The sequence below is a fragment of the Pelodiscus sinensis genome, chromosome W, assembly GCF_052426305.1.
Source record: "Pelodiscus sinensis isolate ZL-2025 chromosome W, ASM5242630v1, whole genome shotgun sequence".
Classification (NCBI taxonomy): domain Eukaryota; kingdom Metazoa; phylum Chordata; order Testudines; family Trionychidae; genus Pelodiscus; species Pelodiscus sinensis.
The window spans coordinates 10087726-10110972 of record NC_143084.1 but is presented as its reverse complement, the minus strand read 5'-3'; the positions used below and the strand labels follow the sequence as shown (position 1 = coordinate 10110972).

At 49.2% G+C, this 23247-nt stretch overlaps 1 protein-coding gene across 14 annotated transcripts in view; it reads left to right on the top strand.

Annotated features, from left to right (window-relative positions):
• LOC102445074 (ataxin-2-like) overlaps positions 1-23247 on the top strand; it is a 257980-nt gene that overhangs the window by 65112 nt on the left and 169621 nt on the right. For all 14 annotated transcript variants that reach the window (XM_075914768.2, XM_075914775.2, XM_075914776.2 and 11 more), the window contains exons 6-7: positions 617-741; positions 16771-16862. In XM_075914768.2, the coding sequence (XP_075770883.2) occupies positions 617-741; positions 16771-16862 (217 nt within the window). The remainder of the gene's footprint in view (positions 1-616; positions 742-16770; positions 16863-23247) is intronic.

Here is a 23247-nt window from a genome sequence, read left to right as displayed (position 1 = left end):
CTGAAATAAGTAATTGTATCGTAACTAAAACATATTTTGTATACTCTTCTGTTTTTGAATAGTGTACAAGTCTTAACACTAAGGATGTTAAGTAGCATGTAAATAACTAATCATGTACTCAATACAATTTGTATCGAGTACATGATTAGTCAATAAGGGGACGCTGTGGCTCTGCAGTTTAAATATAGTAGGAGCTGGGGTAGGTCCGGGACCTGGCGCGAGCCGTGACTGGAGCAGTCCCAGATTGCACTGGGTCTCGCGCTGTGCCTCTGCCTTTGAAATGTAAGAGCCGAGCGGCTCTTGCTACATTTAAACGGCAGTGCCACTGCCCCTCTGCCTCCACGCTCCCCCCAGCACCGGCTTCTGCTTTCCCACCACTGCCTCTAATATAGAGGCAGTGAAAGGGGGGGGTGGGGGTGGAAATGCGAGTAGTCGACTCGACTACTCTTTTATATTCCTACTTAACACATCCTTGTTTTGAATGTATTCTCAATTAATATAGTAACTGACAGTTTTGGATTATGCTAGTATACTTCTTATTCATTTACATGTGGCTATTCCTCAGACACCTGTGTGTATTGTTTTTCCTTTAACCAAATGTAAATCTTCATTGTAGATGCTTTTACTGATTCAGCCATTAGTGCTAAAGTAAATGGTGAACACAAAGAGAAGGACCTTGAACCATGGGATGGAGGCGAGACCACCATTGCTGAGGAGCTTGAAGCTTTAGAGACCGATGTTGTAAGTAAACTTGTTTTATCAGACATTGAAATCTTTTTAGAAAACAAATTGTTTTGCCCCTGTCCATGCTGTCCTTTAATTTTAGCCTAGAATGGAATTTTAGTTGAAGCTAAACTGTTGAAATAGCATGCCTGTATTCTGTGAACATGTATTGTCATGAAAATTCATCCTTTGCCGATGGATATCTCAGTTTTTCTTACAGTTTTAAAAGGAATAATCGAATCTTGGACATCACTGTCATAGTTTGTAAATTGAAGCAACAAACCAGTGTCTCTGAGGGCCCTGAATTACTTGGAGTCAGGTCTCAAATTAGCAAGTCAAGTTAATATAACATGTAGAAACTGGGTGTGGTATAGGAACTAGTTTTATGCTATAATGCATCTTTTTACTCAAGGACACAAGGTTTGTAATGAGTAAGAACAAGAAAAAATTAGTATTGTGGATTAGAGGAGACTAACAATATGGTTCAAGAAATCTTTGTTGTTCTTCGACAGATGTCCCCCTGGGTGCTTCACATTAGGTTGGTGCACTGCCGCCGAGCCTTAGATTGGAGATTTCAGAGCAGTGTCCCTGGGGCCGTGCATGCAGCTGTGTGCTCTTAGGTGGCAGGCATCACGCATGTGCGAGCTTCCCCCCCCTGCTCCTCAGTTCCTTCTCTACCATATTCTCTACCATACCCGCATTGGCAATATTGGGACAAATGGCAATCTTATAAAAAAAAACACCAGCATGTCCGGAAATGACACAGAGCGCAATATTCTCCTTCTAAACAAATACACAAAGGGGACCCACCCATACAAGAGGAGGGTGCCTCCCTGGACCTAAATGAATCCCCCCAGTGGAGGGGGCTGTCTGTGCCCCTAGCTCCAACTACCTCAGATGACGTTGCACGTTTCCAAGACCTTTTTAAACGCATAGCTGCTGAACTAAACATTTCCTCTCTAGGAGGCCATTGAGAATCAGCATGAACTAACTGACATATTGCACTCGGTAACACCATCTAAAATAGCACTGCTGATTAATCCAGCAGTAATGGAACTGGCTAAGACTGTGTGGCAAACTCCAGCATCAGTCTCTTCTACCGCTAAGAGAATAGATCAGAAGTATTATGTTCCACCCAAAGGATCTGAATTTCTCTTTACTCACCCAGTATCTAACTCCCTCATGGTGGAGGCTGCACAACAGAAAACCAAGCAGCAACAATTTTGGTCCACCCCATTGGACTGGGTTAGCAAAAGACTTGACTCATTTGGACACAAAATGTACGTCTTCCACTTCACAATTTTGCATTTCTAACTGTGTCTTTATTAAGCAAATATGACTACTGAAATTACATCAAACTTAACAAGTTTATCACCGATATTCCTGAGGCTAAAAGACAACCGTTCAAAGTGTTGGTATCAGAGGGTCACACGATTGCCAGAACAGAATTGCAAGCTGCGTTAGATGCTGCTGACACGGCTGCACGATCCACAGCAACAGCCGTAATCACGGGAAGGGCTTCATGGTTTAACTCCACTCAGTTCCCCAGAGATATCCAATCTACAGTAGAAGATCTTCCTTTTAATGGTCGAAAGTTGTTTGCAGCTAACACCAACAGAATTCTCCATTCCACAAAGGATTCCAGAGTAATGCTTTGGTCCTTAAGAATCCACAACCACACACCTAGAAGAAAATATAGGTATCAGCCTTACCCGAGACCTTGATACCCTCCATATGCGCAACATTACAGCAGACAAGACTACCACCAAAAGAGCAGAGGCAGAATTCAATGTCAACGCCCTTCCTCTACCAACTCTTAACAGTTGCAGCAGTCCAATAAGCAAATCTGAACATCAGGTCTAGGGTCGTGAGAGCCCCTCACCTATTCCAATGCCATTGTCACAAGTGAACTTGTTCCATCATCGACTATTACCCTTCTTTAATAACTGGCAATGTATAACTACTGACAGATGGGTCCTCCAGATAATTGAGAGAAGCTATCTTATTCTTTTCATGTCTCTACCCCCTTTCCACCCCCCTACCCAGTCCCACTTCAGGGACCACTCTCACGAGATTTTACTTCAACAAGAGGTAGAACACCTCTTGCACGTAGGTGTGATTGAACTAGTCCCAGTACAATTTAGGGGCAAAGGGTTTTATTCCCATTACTTCCTGATGAAAAAAGATCAGGAGGTTGGAGACCCATCTTAGACCTCTGGGCACTCAAATTCGTTCAGAAACAAAAATTCAAGATGGTAACACTTACCACTATATTACCAGCATTGGAGCAGGACGATTGGTTCTCGTCCCTCGACTTGCAAGATGCATACTTTCACGTTTCCATCCACAGTTCTCACAGACGTTTTCTTCATTTCATTGTAGATTCCCGACACTACCACTACAAGGTGCTTCCATTTGGACTGTCTACGGCCCCAAGGGTCTTTTCAAAGGTTCTGGCAGTTGTCACAGCATATCTGAGAAAGCAAAGCGTCATTGTATTTCCTTACCTGGACGACTGCCTCCTCAAGGCGAGCTCACACAACAATTCTTGCCATTAACTGTCAATCACAAGACACCTATTCCAACACCTCGGCCTGCAAGTGAATGAAGCCAAATCAACGCTGTCTCCTACACAAAAGATACAGTTTATAGGAGCATGCCTCGACTCAACAAGGGCCACCGCATCCCTCCCTATGGACCGTTTTCAAAAAATTGTGGCCTCGGTAAATACCTTACGATCTAGCCCCCGCACAATGGCACTCGAATGCCTTCGGCTGTTGGGACACATGGCAGCGTGCAGTTTTGTTGTCAGCAACACTCGCCTTCACATGAGATGCTTACAGGGCTGGCTGGGACAGGTTTACAGACCCAATATCCACCCATTATCCAAATCCCTAGTCATAAGAACAAGAATGGCCATACTGGGTCAGACCAAAGGTCCATCTAGCCCAGTATCCTGTCTGCCGACAGTGGCCAATACCAGATGCCCCAGAGGGAGGGATCACAACAGGTAATCTTCATGTGATCCCTCCCCTGTCACCCACTTCCAGAGAAGCAGAGGCTAGGGATACCATTCCTACCCATCCTGGCTAATAGCCATTGATGGACCTAACCTTCATGAATCTATCTAGTTCTTTTTTGAACCCTGTTAAAGTTCTAGCCTTCACCGCATCCTCTGGCAAGGAGTTCCACAGGTTGACTGTGCGCTGTGGTACTCCCAGTGGTAGTAAAGAAATCCCTACAGTGGTGGTTGAGTCCACAGAACCTTTGTTCCAGAGTCCCCTTCCACCCACCAGAACCATGCGTCTCCATGATGACAGATGCATCTCGTACAGGATGGGGCGCCCACCTAAGACATCACACATCCCAGGGTCTGTGGTCCAGCAGTGACAAGAACCTACATATAAATGTCCTGGAACTCCGTGCAGTCAGGAATGCATGCGCCAGATTCCTCCCGTTCATCGCCAACAGTCATGTCAGACTGTGTGTAGACAATGTTGCCGCAATGTTTCACATAAATTGTCAGGGCAGAGCCCGATCTTGAGCACTTTGCACAGAGGCTATACCACTTTGGAACTGGTGACTGAAATACAACATAAATATTACCGTGGTGCACCTTCCAGGCACCCTGAACACAATGGCAGATGCACTCAGCAGAGCCCTCCTGACCGAACACAAGTGGCAGATGAATCTGCACATATTGGCGGACATTTTCCGACAGTGGGGTCACCCCACCATAGATCTGTTTGTCATACAATCCAACAAGAAATGTCGCCTATTCTGTTCCAGGGCGGGCATCAGCAAGGGATCAATGGGAGGTGCCTTCCTCATCAGCTGGTCATCCCACCTAATGTACACGTTTCCTCCCATATCCCTGTTGAACAGGGTAGTTCACAAGACAAGGAGAGACAAGGCCCACCTGATATTATAGCCCCAACATGGCCACGCCAACCATGGTTCCCCTTTCTAATGGCGATGTCCTGCACGTCACCGATCCACTCTATCTTACAGCGAGGATCTCCTTCTTCTTCCAGGCCCTCACTCCACCCAACTGAACCTCAACTCGTTACACCTAAAGGCATGGCTCCTGGATGGTTCTCTGAGCTAGAATTGACTTGTTCACAATGAGTACAAACTGTCCTTCTACATAGTAGGGCACAGAGCACCTGTAAGACTTACCTCCATTGTGTACACCACCAGGTAGTGCCTTCAACATCCTCCTTATCTGCCATCCTCAATTAACTTTTGCACCTTAAACAAACGGGCCTCACAATAAGTTCCATTAAAGTGCATATTGTTGCTATTACTACCTTCCACTCTAAGATAGACGACTCGTCTACGTTTGTACCATCCACTTACTGAGACATTTTTAAAGGGTCTTCAGGCACTTTATTTGGGCATCAATCCACCACCACGACTGTGGGACCTAAATTTAATATTGAATGCTTTAACTCGACCACCTTTTGAACCAATGGCCACCACCACACTACTACGCTTATCCACTAAAACTGTTTTCCTCATAGCCATTACCTCGGTGAGACGGGTGGGAGAGATTGCAGACCTAATGGCTGATTCCCCCATACACCACCTTTTTTAAAGACAAGGTCACTTTACGTACCCACCCCAAATTTCTCCCCAAGGTGCACTTATCCTTCCACCTTAATCAGACAATACACCTTGCCACCTTCTTCCCCAAACCACACGCCAGTTCCTTCAAGACGAAAATGTGCACCCTTGACCTGCATCTCATGGGGGACCTGAATCACCCTGACATCTGTTGGGAGACCAATACAGCAGTACACAGACAATCCAGGAAGTTTTTGGAGAGTTTTGGGGATAACTTATTGTGACGGCGTGTTGGGGGTTCCCCGTCTCCTGCACCCCGAAATGGCACAAACAGACTGCACCAGCCAGTGGAATTGAGGGTGGTTTATTGCTCCTCCAGCACAGCGCAGCACAGATGTAATCTGGTTACAGGAACTTGGGCTAAGAGGCCTCAGTGCCCCCCCTTGAGATAGGGGAGTCCCAGCCCCCTCCCCAGCTCCTTATTCCCTGCCTTCCAGATAGGAACTAACTAACCCTCTCCAAGCCCTGCCCCCCAGCCAGGGCAGCATTCCACCTTCCTTTGTTCCTCTCCATGGGGGGTGTCTGGCCACTGGTTCAACAAGTTTGGCATTACCTCTGTCTAGTGAGGCTTTCCCTGCTGGGTCTTGCTCCAGACAGCAGGGGTCACCACAGCCCAGCAAGTACCCCCACTACGTCACACTTATTGGTACAAGTGCTGAAGGCACCGATCAGGGGCCATGCGTAGTTTGACCTGCTGCTCACAAACAGGGAAGAACTAGTAGGAGAAGTAGAGGTGGGTGCCAACCTGGGAAGCAGTGATCATGCGATGGTAGATTTCAGGATCCTGACCAAAGGAAGAAAGGAGAGTAGCAAAACACACACCCTGGACTTCAGAAAAGCAGACTTTGACTCCCTCAGAGAACCGATTCCCTGGGATGCTTACTTGAAGGGGAAAGGAGTCCAGGAGAGCTACCAGTATTTTAAAGGCACAGGAAGAAACCATCCCAATGCGCAGCAAGAAAAGCAAATATGGTAGGTGACCAGATTGGCTTACAGGGGACATCCTTGGTGAGCTTAAACACCAAAAGGAAGCTTACAAGAAGTGGAAACTTGGACAGATGACTAGGGAGGGAGTATAAATATATTGCTCAAGAATGCAGGGGAGTTATCAGGAAGGGGAAAGCGCAATTGGAATTGCAGCTAGCAAGGGATGTGAAGGATAACAAAAAAGGCTTCTACAGGCATGTTAGCAATAAGAGGGTGATCAGAGAGGCTGAGAGGCCCTTACTGGATGAGGGAGGTAACCTAGTGACAGATGATGTGGGAAAAGCTGAAGTACTCAATGCTTTCTTTGCCTCTGTCTTCACGGACAAGGTCAGCTCCCAGACTAATGCACTAGGCAACGCAGTATGGGAAGGAGGTGGACAGCCCTTGGTGGGGAAAGAACAAGTTAGGAACTATTTAGAAAAGCTAAACATACACAAATCCATGGGTCCGGATTTAATGCATCCGAGGGTACTGAGGAAGTTGGCAAATGTCATTGCGGAGCCTTTGGCCATTATCTTTGAAAACTCGTGGAGATCGGGAGAGATTCCAGATGATTGGAATAAGGCAAATATAGTGCCCATCTTTAAAAAAGGGAAGAAGGACAATCCAGGGAACTACAGGCCAGTCAGCCTTACCTCAGTCCCTGGAAAAATCATGGAGGGGATCCTCAAGGAATCCATTTTGAGGCACTTGGAAGAGGGGAAAGTGATCAGGAATAGTCAACATGGATTCACGAAGGGCAAGTCGTGCGTGACCAATCTGATTAGCTTCTGTGATGAGGTAATGGGGAAGTCCGTGTGTACAAAGTCTTCCCCCTTCCCCAGGAGCCGATAGTCCCCTGAGCGTGGGATCACGCCCTGGGTCTTACGGTCCCTTATCCCAGAGATTCAGTCTCAGTGTTTTCAGTGCCTCATTGCTTGCGTTATCAGAGCTCGGTTGCCCCAGGTGGGCGGTCAGGAACCCTCTGGGTTGCCTTTTGCCAGGGATTAATGGATCCGCTCGGTGATGCGGAAAGGGGGTTCGGGCCCGCCCTCACTCTGAGCCCCAGCCCAGGGCCCTAAGGCGGGGAGTTTCCTCCCTGCACAGCGGATGGGGCAGTAGCCCCTAAACCCATCCGCCCACAGGTTCCACGGCCCTACCCTGGGCCACTTCTTCCACCATCACTCACACCGGTCTCTGCCCGACAAGGGGTAAGACTCACCGGCTGCCTCCCCTCTTCTGCGGCTTTGATCCGGGCCTCTGTCTCTGCTTCCTTCTCATCTACTCCCCTTACCTCCGATGCTCCTCTTTCCACTCCTGCTTCCCCCTTTTCTCCCTGTCCCCCGCGTCCTTTTAAATTCCCCGCCGGGGCGCCTAGGGACGTCATTTCCCCCATGCCCTCATCCACACCTTCTGACGTCACCAGCATGTCGCTGCTGGTGACGTCATCCGCAGGTATCGCTGGTGGCAAGCCTCCTGCGCCTCTCGCGCTGCTGCCGCTTTCTCTTCCGGCCGATCCCCCTTCAGTCCGTTGCGCTGTCTCTCTGGCACTTCCTGGACCCCCCGCCTGCTCTCCACCGCGGGGTTCAAGGCTTCCCCAAGTGCGGGGCACTGGCGCCCCGTCACACTGTGGATGTGATATATCTTGACTTTAGCAAAGCTTTTGATACGGTCTCCCACAATATTCTTGCCAGCAAGTTAAGGGAATATGGATTGGATAAATGGACTGTAAGATGGATAGAAAGCTGGCTAGATTGTCGAGCCCAATGAGTAGTGATCAACGGCTCCATGTCAGGTTGGCGGTTGGTTTCTAGGTGAGCGCCCCAAGGATCTGTTCTTGGACCGGTTTTGTTCAACATCTTTATTAATGACCTGGATGAGGGGATGGATTGCACCCAAGTTTGCAGATGACACTAAGCTAGGGGGAGGGGTAGATACACCGGAGGGCAGGGATAAGGGTACAGATTGACCTGGACAGATTAGAGGATTGGGCCAAAGGAAGTCTGATGAGGTTCAACAAGGACAAGTGTAGAGTCCTGCACTTGGGATAGAAGAATCCCAAGCATTGTTACAGGCTGGCGACTGAATGGCTAAGTAGCAGTTCTGCAGAAAAGGACCTGGCGATTGCAGTGGATGAGAAGCTGGATATGAGTCAACAGTGTGCCCTTGTAGCCAAGAAGGCTAATGGCATATTAGGGTGCATTAGGAGGAGCATTGCCAGCAGATCCGGAGAAATGATTATTCCCCTTTATTCGGCTCTGGTGAGGTCACAGCTGGAATATTGTGTCCCGTTCTGGGCCCCCCACTATAGAAAGGATGTGGATGCATTGGAGAGGGTCCAGTGGAGGGTGACCGAAACGATTAGGGGTTGGAGTGCTGACCTATGAGGAGAGACTGAGGGATTTGGGTTTGTTTAGTCTTCAGAAGAGAAGAGTGAGGGGGGATTTGATAGCAACCTTCAACTTCCTGAAGGGAGGTTCCAAAGAGGATGGAGAGAGGCTGTTCACAGTAGTGATGAAGGGTAGAATGAGAAGCAGTGGTCTCAAGTTGCAGTGAGAGAGGTCTAGGTTGAATATTAGGAAGAACTATTTCCCTAGGAGGGTGGTGAAGCCCTGGAATGGGTTACCTAGGGAGGTGGTGGAATCTCCATCCGTAGAGGGTTTTAAGTCTTGGCTTGACAAAGCCTTGGCTGGGTTGATTTAGTTGGGATTGGTCCTGCCTTGGGCAGGGGGCTGGACTTGATGACCTCCTGAGGTTTCTTCCAGCTCTATGATTCTATCAGGGTATGTCTACACTAGCCACCCTAGTTCGAACTAGGAGTTTGTTACTGCGATGAGGAGTAACGGTAGTCCGAATTAGGGGCTTTAGTTCGAACTACCTAGCCCGTGCTGCGTGTAGCCGTGGGCAGGGAGTTCGAACTACTGGGCATTTAAAAATGGCAGCGCCCGGGAACATGCAAATAAGGCCTGGGATATTTTCATCCCGGGCTTCATTTGCAAGTTCGAATGACTACATTAGCCACCCTAGTTCGAGCGAGGGTGGCTAGTGTAGACATACCCTGAGAGTGCTCTAGCGCTCTCTTTTTACCTGCAACTAACTAAACCTTTCCGAGCGTCTCCGAGACCCTTCATGTCGATACTAAACCACAATAAGTGCCAGGCCCTCTCATCACAGAGACTCTCCCACTGGATTTCGGAATGTATTAAGCTCTGTTACTCCCAATCAGAGGTACCCCCTCCAGACAGCATAATGGCACATTGAACCAGAGCCATGGCTACCTCAATAGCATTCCTCCACAAAGGTACCCATAAGAAACATTTGCGCAACTGCTACGTGGTCGTCTGACCACACTTTTGCAAAGCACTACACCCTTAAACAGGGACCTCTCTCCAACCTGAAACTTGCTAAGGTGGTCTTTCCACCGCATTTCTGCCAGATCCGAAGTCGCTACCTCCCTAACCAGAAATAGCTTTTTAGTCCCCTAATGTGGAGCACCCATGAGGATGTGTGTGTGTGTGTGTGTGTGTGTCTCTCTCTCTCTCTCTCTCTCAGAGGAGGTTACTCACCTCGATAGTAACTGATGTTCTTCTTCGAGTAGTGTCCCCGTGGGTGCTCCACTGTAGGTGAAGGGTCGCCCTGAGCCTCAGATCGGAGCTTTCTATAGCAGTTTCCCCTGTTGAGTCACGCATGCCCAGGAGGCGTCTCGAGCCCTTGCCGCCTCCTGAGGAGTGTGACTCATCCCCCTCCCTTTCAGTTCCTCTTCAACCGCCCTCGCCTGCGGACGGAGCAAACAGGAGCTCCCTGTCAGACTCTCTGACTACCTTTTTTCTCCCTAGTTTAGTTATAGTTCTTTCCCCTGATATCCAAGTTACCTTCCCTGTTTCTTTTTAAAAGAAGAAAAAGAATTTTTAGTAATAAGGGAAATACACTTACCTAACCCCCCCTCCCCCCTCGGGGGGGCTTGAATCACCTCAGACCGGGTCTCAGAGATACCGGAGTTTTCACAGCTCTTTAACACAGAGAAGAAAGAACAGATTTAAAAAAAAAAAAAAAAAAGAAAGAAACCAACACGGACTGACGACAACAGCAGGAACACTAAAATAAATACAAAAAAAAAAAAAAAAAAAGCTTAAAGAGGAGAGAACCGGACATGTCCGCCTCCTCAGGCTTTAAGAAGTGCGACCAATGCCGGGACCCTATGCCGGCTTCGGATGGTCATTCAAAATGCATTCGCTGTTTGGGGGAATCTCACTCTCCCCACAGCTGCACTCATTGTAATTCCCTCACGGCGAGAGCCAGGAAAGACCGTGAGCTCCGCCTAAGAATGATCCTATTCGAAAAAGCCTTGCAGCCCGCAGAACAGCCGGGAACGCGCCAAGAGCCTCCCCCTCTCTCCAGAACCGAGCTGAGGGGTAGAGCCTCACCATCCCGCTCCTTATCAGCCTCCTCCTCTCCTAAACATGGAGTAGAGGCACACCAGACCGGGAGGACGCCCGCCACAAAGGCTTCGGGGCGATCCTCCCACTCCGCGCCGGCATCGGGGCACGCCACTGCTGAGCGGCCCCGGGAGCGTTCAAAACAGCCGGCACGGCAAGAAAAGCCGGCGCCGAAGCAAACCGCGGTGCCGCTTCAAACAGCGGCACCGCTTTCAACTGCACAGCCTTCCGCGGCGCCGAAAGCCACAGCGATCCTTAAAGCTACGGTGCCGACTAAAACCACGGCACCGCAGCAGAGTGACCCACAGCCCAAACGCCCGGCACCACCTCCAGATAAGCAGCAGGATGCTGCACTAACGCTGCCAGGGCAAACTGACAGGCAGCCAGACGACACTGCTATGGAGCAGAGCCAGCAAGAAGCTCTCTCACACAGCAGTCTTTCTGCTCAGTGTCTGCCTTCCACATCCTACTCACCTGGGAAGTCCCTATCACGGCTATCCCCTCCCAGGTCTACACCAATCTTATCCGGCCGAGACGCTCCCCTTCTTGAGGATGATCACCACACATCTTATTCCTCGAGGCACCCATCACCTAGGCAATCTCGCTTTTATGACTACGGAGCCCCAGCACAACAGAACCCATGGCACCCGTACTGGCCTTACCCACCCCCACCTTATCCGCAATGGGGACCCTGGGAACACTGGGAATCACGTGGACAATGCTCCCCAATTCACTCCACTCCATCCCGGAGAAGCTTATCTCGGCCGCAGTCCCTACCTCCAGCAACTCTTTCGGATGAGGAGGTGGACCGAATCTCTGACAATGAATCAGACACTCACTCAATAAACGTCACACATTCTGATGCTCCCGATATACAATCAGATGAAGCCGTAGTTCCATCAGATTCTGCACCAATTGACGACCTAAAACAATTCCAAGATCTATTCAAGAGGGTTGCAATAAGCCAGAATGTTTCCCTGCAGGAGGTCCAGAGGAAACAATACCAACTGCTAAAGAATCTCCATCCCACATTACATAGCAAGATTGCCCTCCCTATAGACGAGGCAATAATGGAGACCTCGGAAGACCTCTGGAAAACACCTGCATCCATTCAACCAACGAATAAAAGGATCGATAGGAAGTACTTTGTCCCATCAAAAGACAACGACTTTCTTTTCACACACCCACAACCCAACTCGTTAGTAGTGGATTCAGCGCAACAACGTGCAAAGATCCCACAATACAAGTTGGGCAACGCAGACAAGGACCACAAAAAGCTGGACTCCTTTGGCAAGAAGGTATATTCCTCTTCCACCTTACAACTCAGAATATCGAACTACTCTGCTCTTTTAGCAAATCATGACTTTGACAATTACTCAAAACTGGGAGAGCTGATACCACATCTCCCCGAGTCTAAAAGATCCATCCTGAAAACAATAGTTCATGAGGGCCATATGATCGCCCGCACTGCTCTTCAAACCGCAATGGATGTTGCTGACACCGCAGCCCGAATTACAGCTACAGCGGTAGTCATGCGTAGAACCTCTTGGCTCCAGTCATCAGGAGTTCCCCGCGATCTCCAGCCTAAAGTAGAGGATCTGCCATTCGACAAGCACAAACTATTTGCAGCCACTACGGATGAAATACTCCATAACAGCAAAAATTCCAAGTCTACACTCCGCACGTTGGGCATGTGCACGCAGCCCTATAGACGCGGACGATACACCCCATATAACTCATACAACCGATACCGATATGGGCAATATAATAGATCACAGAGGCCCTATGAAGACACTAGACCAAGGCAACGAGGTCCCAGAAGACGCCACAACCAGGCCCGCCCACCAACTACCCAACCATCTAAACAGCAAATTTGAAGATTTGGTCGAGGGCCTGCGACACCCTGCTTACGATCTAGCACTACCCCAACATGGCCATCTGTTCACCCATCGTTTGCGCCCATTCCTTCCTCAATGGGAGTCCATAACATCGGACCGCTGGGTTTTGGAAATCATTCGAGTGGGCTACACCATCCCTTTCACCTCTATCCCCCCTACCCTTCCCCCTATCCCGTCCCTCTTCAGGGACCACTCTCACGAGACCCTTCTGAAACAAGAAATCGATCGACTCCTCCTCATCGGAGCAGTAGAAAGGGTACCCCGAGAGTTCCACGGGAGAGGGTTTTACTCGAGCTATTTCTTAACCGAAAAACGAACAGGGGGCTGGAGACCTATATTGGACCTCCGCAAACTGAACAAATTTCTCAAGAAACAACATTTCAAGATGGTCACACTCTCCACAATCATTCCTGCGCTAGATCAAGGGGACTGGTTTGCAGCCCTCGACCTCCAAGATGCCTATTTCCATATAACCATCCACCCCTCCCACAGACGTTACCTGCGCTTCATGTTGGGACCAGACCACTTCCAGTACAGGGTTCTCCCCTTCGGCCTCTCATCAGCCCCGAGAGTATTTTCGAAGGTACTGGCTGTCGCGACGGCATATCTCAGACGACAAAACGTCATCATATTTCCCTATCTAGACGACTGCCTCCTAAAGGGATCCTCGTACGCCGAAACAGCCTCTATGATACAGACGACCACGACCCTCCTCAGTCGTCTAGGCCTTCTAATCAACCAAGACAAGTCAACGCTGTATCCAGTTCAAGACATAGAGTTCATTGGTGCACGCCTGGACTCAGTGACAGCCCGGGCATACCTACCTCAACAACGTTTTGCAACTATGCAAGAAATTATAAATGGGATGCTTACAGTTCCTACCACCACAGTACTTACATGCCTCAGACTAATGGGCCACATGGCTTCCACCACCTATGTAGTCCACCATGCTCGCCTGCACTTTCGATGTCTTCAACTCTGGATGGCAACCGTTTATATCCCATCACGGCACCCTCGAAACAAAACGGTTACTATCCCACCAGACGTGCTGGGATCCTTACGATGGTGGACAGTGCCAAGCAATCTCTTGACAGGGGTTCCGTTCCAACAAACCGAACCCACTATCCAAATCACCACAGATGCTTCCCTGCTAGGCTGGGGGGCACATATGAACGGCCACGAAGTTCAAGGCAGATGGTCCCCAAACGAGAGACACTTACATATCAATCTCCTCGAGTTGAGGGCAGTAAGGAATGCCTGTGCACACTTTGCCTCCGCCATCGCCAATCACACAGTCCGCATCCTAACAGACAACATCTGCACAATGTTCTACATAAACAGGCAGGGTGGAGCCCGCTCCCGCTCTTTATGCGCGGAGACTATTCGCCTGTGGAACTCGTGCATCCGCAACCAAGTCACCCTCATAGCGTCCTACTTGCCCGGGGTAAACAACATCAAAGCGGATTCACTCAGCCGAAACTTCGCTTTGAACCACGAATGGGAGTTACATACGGAGGTGGCGAACTCAATTTTCCACCAGTGGGGATGGCCATCGATAGACCTCTTTGCTTCTACCCAGAACACCAAATGTCCCCAATTCTGCTCACGTGCGGGACTTGGCAAACACTCTCTGGGAGATGCCTTCCTGATCAATTGGACAGCCTCCCTACACTACGCCTTTCCTCCCATACCGCTCATCCCCAGAGTCCTGCGCAAGATCCTGAGGGACAAAGCCCTAGTCATCCTGATTGCGCCATCATGGCCTCGACAAACCTGGTACCCATACCTTCACAGGCTAGCGGTCCAGCCCCCCTACCCGCTACCGTACCGGATAGACCTACTATCTCAGAACAACGGCAAGATACTGCACCCACAACTCAATACCCTGCATCTTCAGGCTTGGCTTCTCTCTGGTTCTCAGAGGTAGAAGATCGCTGCTCCCAGCGAGTAAAGGACATCCTCCTCCAGAGCAGGAGACAGTCTACTCGGAAAACTTACCAACAGAAATGGGCACGTTTCTGTCACTGGTGTCAGCAAGTCAAAATGGAGCCCCGTGCCTCACCATTAGATACCATTCTAGATTACGTTCTGGACCTTAAAGCATCAGAACTCTCTGTCTCTTCCCTAAGAGTACACCTCTCTGCAATAGCAGCATTTCATACACCAGTAGATGGATTCTCCGTTTTCAACCACCCTATTACAAAAAGATTCCTCAAGGGACTCCAGAATGTATACCCACCACATAGGACTCCACCCCCCTTGTGGGACCTAAATCTTGTTTTGAACTACCTCACCAGACCTCCCTTTGAGCCACTGGCAACAGTGCCACTTCCTTTCCTTTTTATGAAGGTCTGTTTCCTCCTAGCCATCACCTCAGTCAGGAGGGTGAGCGAACTTGGAGCGTTAATGTCAGAACCTCCTTACACAATTTTCACAAAGGATAGGGTCATACTTAGACCCCACCCCACGTTTTTGCCAAAGGTCGGTACAGAATTCCATATTAACGAACCGATCGTGTTACCTACCTTTTTCCCAAAACCGCACTCGTCGCAGACAGATGCCACTCTGCACACCCTGGACATCCGGAGGGCTCTGGCCTTCTTCCTAGAAAGAACAAAACCATTCCGTAAATCTGAAAGACTTTTTATCTCCATCGCTGAACGATCCAAAGGCACACCGATATCATCTCAACGAATCTCAAAATGGATATCTACATGCATAATTAAGTGCCACTCACTGGGCAATAGACCGCTGATATGCCCACCAAGAGCACACTCTACTCGAGCCACGGCTGCCTCCACAGCCTTTCTGAGCAATGTCCCCCTAAGAGACATTTACCGGGCAGCGACATGGTCTTCAGATCATACCTTTGCTAAACATTACGCCATTCTTCCACAACTTAAGAGTGACTCAGCAGTTGCCACGGCAGTGCTCTCCACCACTGCCAAACACTGACTCCGGCTCCCTCCAACCATATACTGGATACTGCTTTGTAGTCACCTACAGTGGAGCACCCACGGGGACACTACTCGAAGAAGAAAAGGGAGTTACTCACCTTGTGCAGTAACGACTGTTCTTCGAGATGTGTGTCCCCGTGGGTGCTCCACGACCCTCCCTACCTCCCCTCTGCTCGGAGTCGAAATTACTCGGGCGGAGACGAGGAACTGAAAGGGAGGGGGATGAGTCACGCTCCTCAGGAGGCGGCAAGGGCTCGAGACGCCTCCTGGGCATGCGTGACTCAACAGGGGAAACTGCTATAGAAAGCTCCGATCTGAGGCTCAGGGCGACCCTTCACCTACAGTGGAGCACCCACGGGGACACACATCTCGAAGAACAGTCGTTACTGCACAAGGTGAGTAACTCCCTTTTCTTCAAGATGAGTGTACCCGTGGGTGCTCCACAACCCTCTCCTCTATTTCTGGATTCTGGTCTTCTCATAGACGTTCTGGGGTAGAGAAGGAACTGAGGGGCGGGGCTTGCACATGCATGATGCCTGCCACCTAAGAATGCATGGCTGCAGATTGCTCTGCAAAATCTCCAATTTCATTGCTCTGAAATCTCCAATCTAAGGCTCAGTGGCAGTGCACTGACCTAATGTGGAGCACCCACGGGAACACTCATCTCGAAGAACGTCAGTTACTATCATGGTGAGTAACCTCCTCTTTTGCAATGTTGTGGAGATCACTTACCTTATGAATACTAATATTCAAATAGGTCACGAAATGGGAAGATTATTCTGTTTTTGTTTGAGATCAAGGAGGATCCTCCTGTTAGATACTTGTGTTGGTAGTGCATTTGAAAAGTTCCAGTATTTGACACAGGGAGGAACACTATTCTGTATTTCAGAAAAACTTTCTGAAAAGAAATCAAAGCATTGTTAATGTACGGTAGTACCTCATAGAGTACCAAATGGGAATGACAGGACACTAGATGCAATGCTGGATTTTGACAGTAAAATATATGATACTGCATTTAAAATTTTAAGTTTTCAGTTTATGATTTCATTATCTGATAAATCTAGGAGTAAGGGCAAAAGTTTAAAATTTCTGCCCACAGCTATAACTGTTAGGGAAATGTTTCCAGTGTCATTTTGAAAAAAATAAAACCTCATTTTCTTCTAGTCTAATGGATGGGATCCCAATGACATGTTTCGTTACAATGAAGAAAATTATGGTGTAGTGTCAACTTATGACAGCAGTTTATCTTCATATACGTAAGTTCTAAAACATTTTCATTTTAGATTTGTATTAATATTTTTCATAGCTCATCTTCAGATTATAAATTTCGATGTAGAATTTTTACCTACTTACTTACATACACTGCAACTTTGTATTATTTTGGCAAAATAAATGGTATTGTGATCCCTATGTGCCAAGTAGCAATGTTGTTCTCTCATATTTGGCCTGGGTGCCCCTCTTTCTTGACAGAGGGGTGGATGAGCCAAATTTGAGTGAGCGGCGTTGTGATGTGGCGTTCAGTGTTACAGTGCCACTTAAATTTGTTTGTGTTTTTTAATGGTACTTAATGTGGCCACTGCTCTTAAACTGTCCCCTCAGTCTTTGAACCAAAAAACCCTCACAACTTTCTTAGCCTTATTTAACAAAACTTGGATCTTGCTGCTCTAACCCCTCTGTACTTTTTTTTTAAAACAGTAAATATCTCTTATGTCTGTCTCCCCTATCTCTAGCTATGGGAGCAGACTAAAAATGTAAAGATGACTTTAAATCTCAAGGGAAAAATTCACAGTTGCCCAATCATAGCAAGAGTAACACAAGCAAAGTTGGCTCTGTACTTCTCCCACTAAATTGTGGGATATTGTAGTTGGAGGAGGGGGGAGAACTTTGAATATGCCAAAATCCTGTTGTTGTTAGAACATTTTTTAATAAAAAAAGGAGTCTGTTAAAGGATTTGTTGTCTGATTCTATTATTCCTGAGTTTGAATTCTTTCTTTGCATTTGCATCTGTGCTTCAACAGGTCCACGAACCAGAAGTTAAATGCAAGTTCTTTGTTCTGGTAAACTCGTAAATCAAGGTGGTAGGCACCTTGGTAATGCCTAACATAGCTAGGCAATAGTGTGTTGACTCTCGCCTTCATTTCACCTTTACTGGTCCCCTCCTTGATAGAGACTATGTTAACACACTTTCTGTCAACCTTTTTAGGTTGACATCAATACTGTTGCATGGATAACTTGTGCATTTTTTCATTTAAACATTCATATTTTTAAATGTTTCCTGGAATTCCACATCCATTTGTTAAGCTTGTTTTGTTTAAACAACAAAGAAGCTGGTGGCACCTTTAAAGACTAACAATTTCATTATGGCATAAGCTTTCATGACTTGCAGCTCACTTCATCAGATGCATGACGTAAAAGAAACAGATAGTTAGGGATACAGAGATGGGAGTGTTACATCAGAGCTAGTTCAATCAGGGTGGATGTGGATAACAAGGTGAGAATACCTAAAGTGAAAAATTATTTATTGTAATGAGAGAGACATTCCCAGTTCAGATGGGAATTTGCATATTAATTCCAGGTGTTTTAAGTCTTACTCCATTGTCAAAACCTTTAAAAAAGTTGTTGTGGCCTAAAGATTGTGTTTTGTGTCTGGCAGCAGCTCCATTTGAGTGCTGCCATTGATGGTCTTTGGATTACGTTCTGTGCAAGTAGTCATTTAATCTTAGCTCTGCTTGAAATTGGAAAGCAGAATTTCACTCATAATTTTAGGGACAAGAAGGGGAAAGGTGTTAAATGATTTAGTGTCTGATGCAGAAGTGTCAAGTTTTTCTTAGAGCAGCATCCCTGTGTGCACTCCACTTTGGGTGCCTTTGCACCTTTGATGGAGATTTTTGCTAGCTGTACCCGTTTGGCCTATGAATGCACCCAACACATCCTTGTGCCCCATGCGGAGGCTATTTGGGGCTGTGTGGACAGATCATCCTCAGTTCCTTATTAGCCACCTTTGGCCTGACGTGGAGCATACTAATGTGTGTCTTCAGTAATATTTAGCTTTTTCTCAAATAGTTACCTACCTTACAGTGTTTCAGTTGTTCTCTTCATTTTATCTTTTTTTAAAAAACAAACCCTTTTTATTCAGAGGTAGTTGTATAGTTAAGAAAGTTCCCCTTCTAGGGGTTACATTTTTGCCAGTTTTGCTCAGGAATGTCGGACTCCCTGTGTCAGGAGGCTATTCTGATGAAGCTGTTCTGCCTCCCCACTTCCTATGGCACTATGCCCCACTTCAGGCATTTCCAGGATCTGATATATGGATTGCTGACAAGTCGCAAACTCTCTCTTCAAGGAAATTCAGGAGTCGCACCATAAACGCCTAGGTATTTTATACTCTTCCACATCTATGAAGATTGCCCTTACAGTCAGTGAAGCTATTGTGGAGCCTGCCCAAATGATTTGGCAAAGCCCTACTACCACACTGCCTGCCTTCAAGAAAGAGGATAAAAACAGTTCCAACTAGAGACTCACACTTTCTTTTTATTCACCCAGCTCTGAATTCCCTAGTAGTGGAGGCTATTAAAACAATGACACACCATAACTTGGAGTCTGCTCTGTACAGTCAGGGCATGTCTACACTGCACACTTATTTCAGAATAAGTTATTCCAGAAGAAATACTCCGAAATGGCTTATTTTGAAATAGAGTGTCTACACAGCAAATGCCCATCGAGATAGAACTGAGTTATTTTGAAATAGAGCGTCCACGCTTATTGGATGCTGAATCTCATTTAAGGCCACCCGGAAGCACTTCAGGCAAGGCATCAGGACAACAGTTACTTCCTGGAGCTCCTGCCTGAGGCTATCTGAGGCTCAAGCTTAATGGGACCCCCCTGTATAGCCATGTCTCAGGTACTTCACCTTTGCCTACCTCATTAAGGGACAGCAAAGCCTTTTCACTGCCTGCTCTGGTTGCCCTTGTGGACACCTCAGCTCTCTAGCCATGGAGTCAGCTCTGCCTCCCAGCAGTCGATGGTTCTTGCAGGTTGTGCTGCACCTCCTGCAGCTCTTTCTGCTGGATGCCTTCCAGGCCCTGCAGGAACACAACACCCAGCTCCTTGTGGGGAACTTCCTCATCTCTCTGCGGACGCAGCTAATGCAGTACGATCCCTCCCGCTCTCCCCTGCACACAGTGTACCACCGCTTCTGGTATATGCACACCAGTTCCAACTGGTGGGATCATTTTGGAGAGGTGGGACGACTAGCAGTAGCTCCAGAATTTCCGCATGCGGAAGAACGCCTTTCTGGAGCTATGAGAGTGGCTCACCCCCTGCCCTCAGGTGACGGGACAGCTACATGCGACCCGCCATCTCCCTCCAGAAGCGTGTCACCATTACCATCTGGAAGCTCGTCACACCTGACAACTGCCGAGCTGTTGGGAACCAGTTTGGCATGGGGAGATCGACCATCGGGGCTGTGCTCATGCAGGTACGGTGCTCTCAGGCTCTTGTCCCAGGAGGGGGGGGAGAAATGCTGGAATGGGGTTCCCTAGAGAAGGGTGATGGTGGTGGTGGTGGTGGTGGTGGAAGCCCCTTCACAAAGCCCTGATGGGGGTTGCTCCTGGTGTGTGGAGGGGAAGGGGGTGGTGGGCTCGTGGACCTCCCGAGGGCCCTGGCACCCCTGTGATTCTCTGTTTGTTTCCTTCCACAGGTGGTGTGGGTCAACAACACAGTCCTACTGCGCAGGATCATCAACCTGGGTGATGTGGGACCCCATCATCACCGGATTTGCTGCCATGGGCTTCCCCATGTGCGGGGTGGGGGCTATTGACAGCATTCACATCCCCATCCAGGCCCCCAACCACGGGGCAGCCAAATAAATCAACCACGAGGGGTACTTTTTGATGGTCCTGCAGGCCATCATGGACATCTACATTGGGTGGTCGGGGAAGGCGCACGACGCATGTGTCTTCTGCAACTCCAGCCTCTGCCAGAAGCTGAATGCTGGTACTTTTTTTCCCAGACCGCACCATCAGGGTTAGGGATGTGGACATGCCAGTCTGTATCATGGGGGACGCTCTTCTATGCTTCCCTGGCTCATGAAGCCCTACACAGGACACGGGTATCAGAGCAAGGGACACTTCAATGCCAGGCTCAGCAGGGTCTGCATTGTTGTTGAGGGTGCCTTTGAGCATCTCAAGGGGAGGTTCCGTTGCCACCTCAGCCACCTGGATGTCAGGGAGTGGAACATCCCCCAAGTGGTGGCAGCGTGTTGTGTCCTTCACAATATTTGTGAAACCCGGGGGGAGATATTCCTCCCAGGGTTGAGGGCAGAGGTGGACCAGATCGGCAGGGCCTTTGAGCAGCTGTGCACCACTGCCATCCAGGAGGCCCTGAGGGAAGATTTCTCACAAGGACCCCAGTGACATACTCCTCAGGGCTGGGACTGGGAGTAGCACCTGGCTCTGGTGATCCCACTGCCTTGTGTGTGAGGCCCTTAGTGGCTATGGGGAGGGTGCTAGGGGGAGAAGTAGGAGCTGGGGCAGGAGCGGCAACAGGAGCGGGCACCAAGGTGGCGATCACTGCCTGTAGAACAGTGTAGATGAGCCGGCCCTGCCCCCTCATCTCCTGCCAGGTCTCATGGTGCAGTTGCAGGTCCTCCTGCATTCTGCGGTCCTGCTGCTCCATGCAGCTCTGCAGGGCTCTCAGGGCAGCGATATGCTCCCTCTGGAGGTTCTCGTGTGGTCTTCTGCACCGGCGGGTCGCGCGGCAGCCAGGGAAGGTGTTGATTGCGCCCCTCTCGCAGCTGGTCCAGCTGTGTAGAAGAATGAGAAGGTCAGTCAGTCCTGGAGACACTGTGCCTGAAGCCTTGCCCTCATCTCTGCACGGAGATCGACAGTTGTCAGCTCAGACGAAGGCGATGGGCCCTTTCCTACAGGGGCACGTATGTCCTGGGGAGAGCCTCACTACCCCCACATCCCAGGGGAGAGCAGCCATGGGAAGGTGCTGACCAGACTAGGAGCCTGCAGGTGGGTGGGGGGCCACGGGGTGGCTGTGATTCCCTCCATGCCGTGCACATGCTGGGTCTGGCAGTGGCGGCGTCCCACAGGGAGAGGACTTGTATCCCTGCCTGCTGTAAGAGAGGGGGGTCAGGCTGTTGCAGGGAGGTGTGTGTGAGCGGCAGGTGCTGCTGCACCTCGGCGCACTGTCCCCGGGAGCGGGTGCTGCCCCAGGTGTGTGTCCGTGTCCCCAGCCTCCTTGTTGTGGTGGGTGTCACACCCCGGTATCAGGAGTATGGCAAGCCCCCAGACCCTGTGAGTAATAGCACAAGGATCCTCTGTAGCAGCTTCCTGGGAATGTGCAGCCTGGACTGGCATGCCTCACGCACTCACGTGCACAGGCTGCTGCATGATCCGCAGGCCAAGAAGGATGAGCGAGGAGCACCTGATGGGCCTTCCCCGGCCTCTGACGAAGCCCGGGAGACATCCAGGGATGGGGGGTACTGGCTCCAGGGCGAGTATGTGGTCCTGACTTGTGGGCACAGAGCTGGTGCTGGTCTCATCAGTCTCCTCCTCCTCAGTGTCTGTGCCCCCCCGGGCAGGCGATGATGGGCATCTCCATACCTGAGTCCACTACAGGTGAGGGGGGGTGGGGAGGGACTGACCCACCCCCTGGGAGGCGGTGGAGCTAGGAGTAATATTGGCAGGTCTGGGGTGCCACCCCGTAGCAGGAGCTGTGCTCCTTGGCCCTGGCATAGGCCTGCCTGAGCTCCTTCACCTTCATCCACACTAGCTCCTGGGTTCAGCTGTTGTCCTTGGTGACCAGGCTATTGGCCATTCGGCTGTAGACGTCATTCCTGTGTCTGGAGCGGAGATCCTGGAGGTTCTTCTTCGAGTGATGTCCCTGTAGGTGCTCCACTGTTGGTGTTGGGCTCGTCCCAGCGCCACAGATTGGAGATTTTTCCAGCAGTATCTGGTCAGGCTGCACACGTTTGCACCTTTGGAGTTCACGCGTGTGGCTCGACTCCCCTCAGTTTCTTTGTACTGCCCCCGGTCACAGACGGAACTTGATATCTCTACTCCGCTTCCTTTCCTGCGAATGAAAACAGAGTTAATTAGTTACTGAGTCAGTTTAGTATCCCTGTTTTATATAGTTTTTCCTAGATGTAGTTGTTTAAAAAAAAAAAAGTTTTCCTCGTGTAAATAGTTCTCCCTCAACCTGTTGAGAAACAACATGGAAAAACAGGGCCTGAAACAGCCCCTTGCAGAAAAAGAAGACAGACTTCAAAAGTGACTTAGGACGGGTCACAAGATATCGCTAGGTTAAACTTTGTTTAAAAAAAAAAAAATGAAAAGAAGACAGAACCAAAACACCTAGCTGCCTGGTTCAAGCCAGCTTTAAGAAATGCAACAAGTGTCACGACCCAATGCCCATTTTGGATGACCACAGGTCTTGTATTCGATGCTTGGGTGAGGCGTGTGTGCACTGCCGCAGCCTCACAGTCAGGGCACGAAAAGACAGGGAGCTCAGACTAAGAATGCTCCTTTTCAACAAGACCCTTGAGTCCCAAGCACCTGAAGAGGGGAATACCCATCAAGAGGCCTCTAGTAAACAAAAGGAAGGGGCAAGTTCCTCTTCCTCGAAGTCACAGACAAG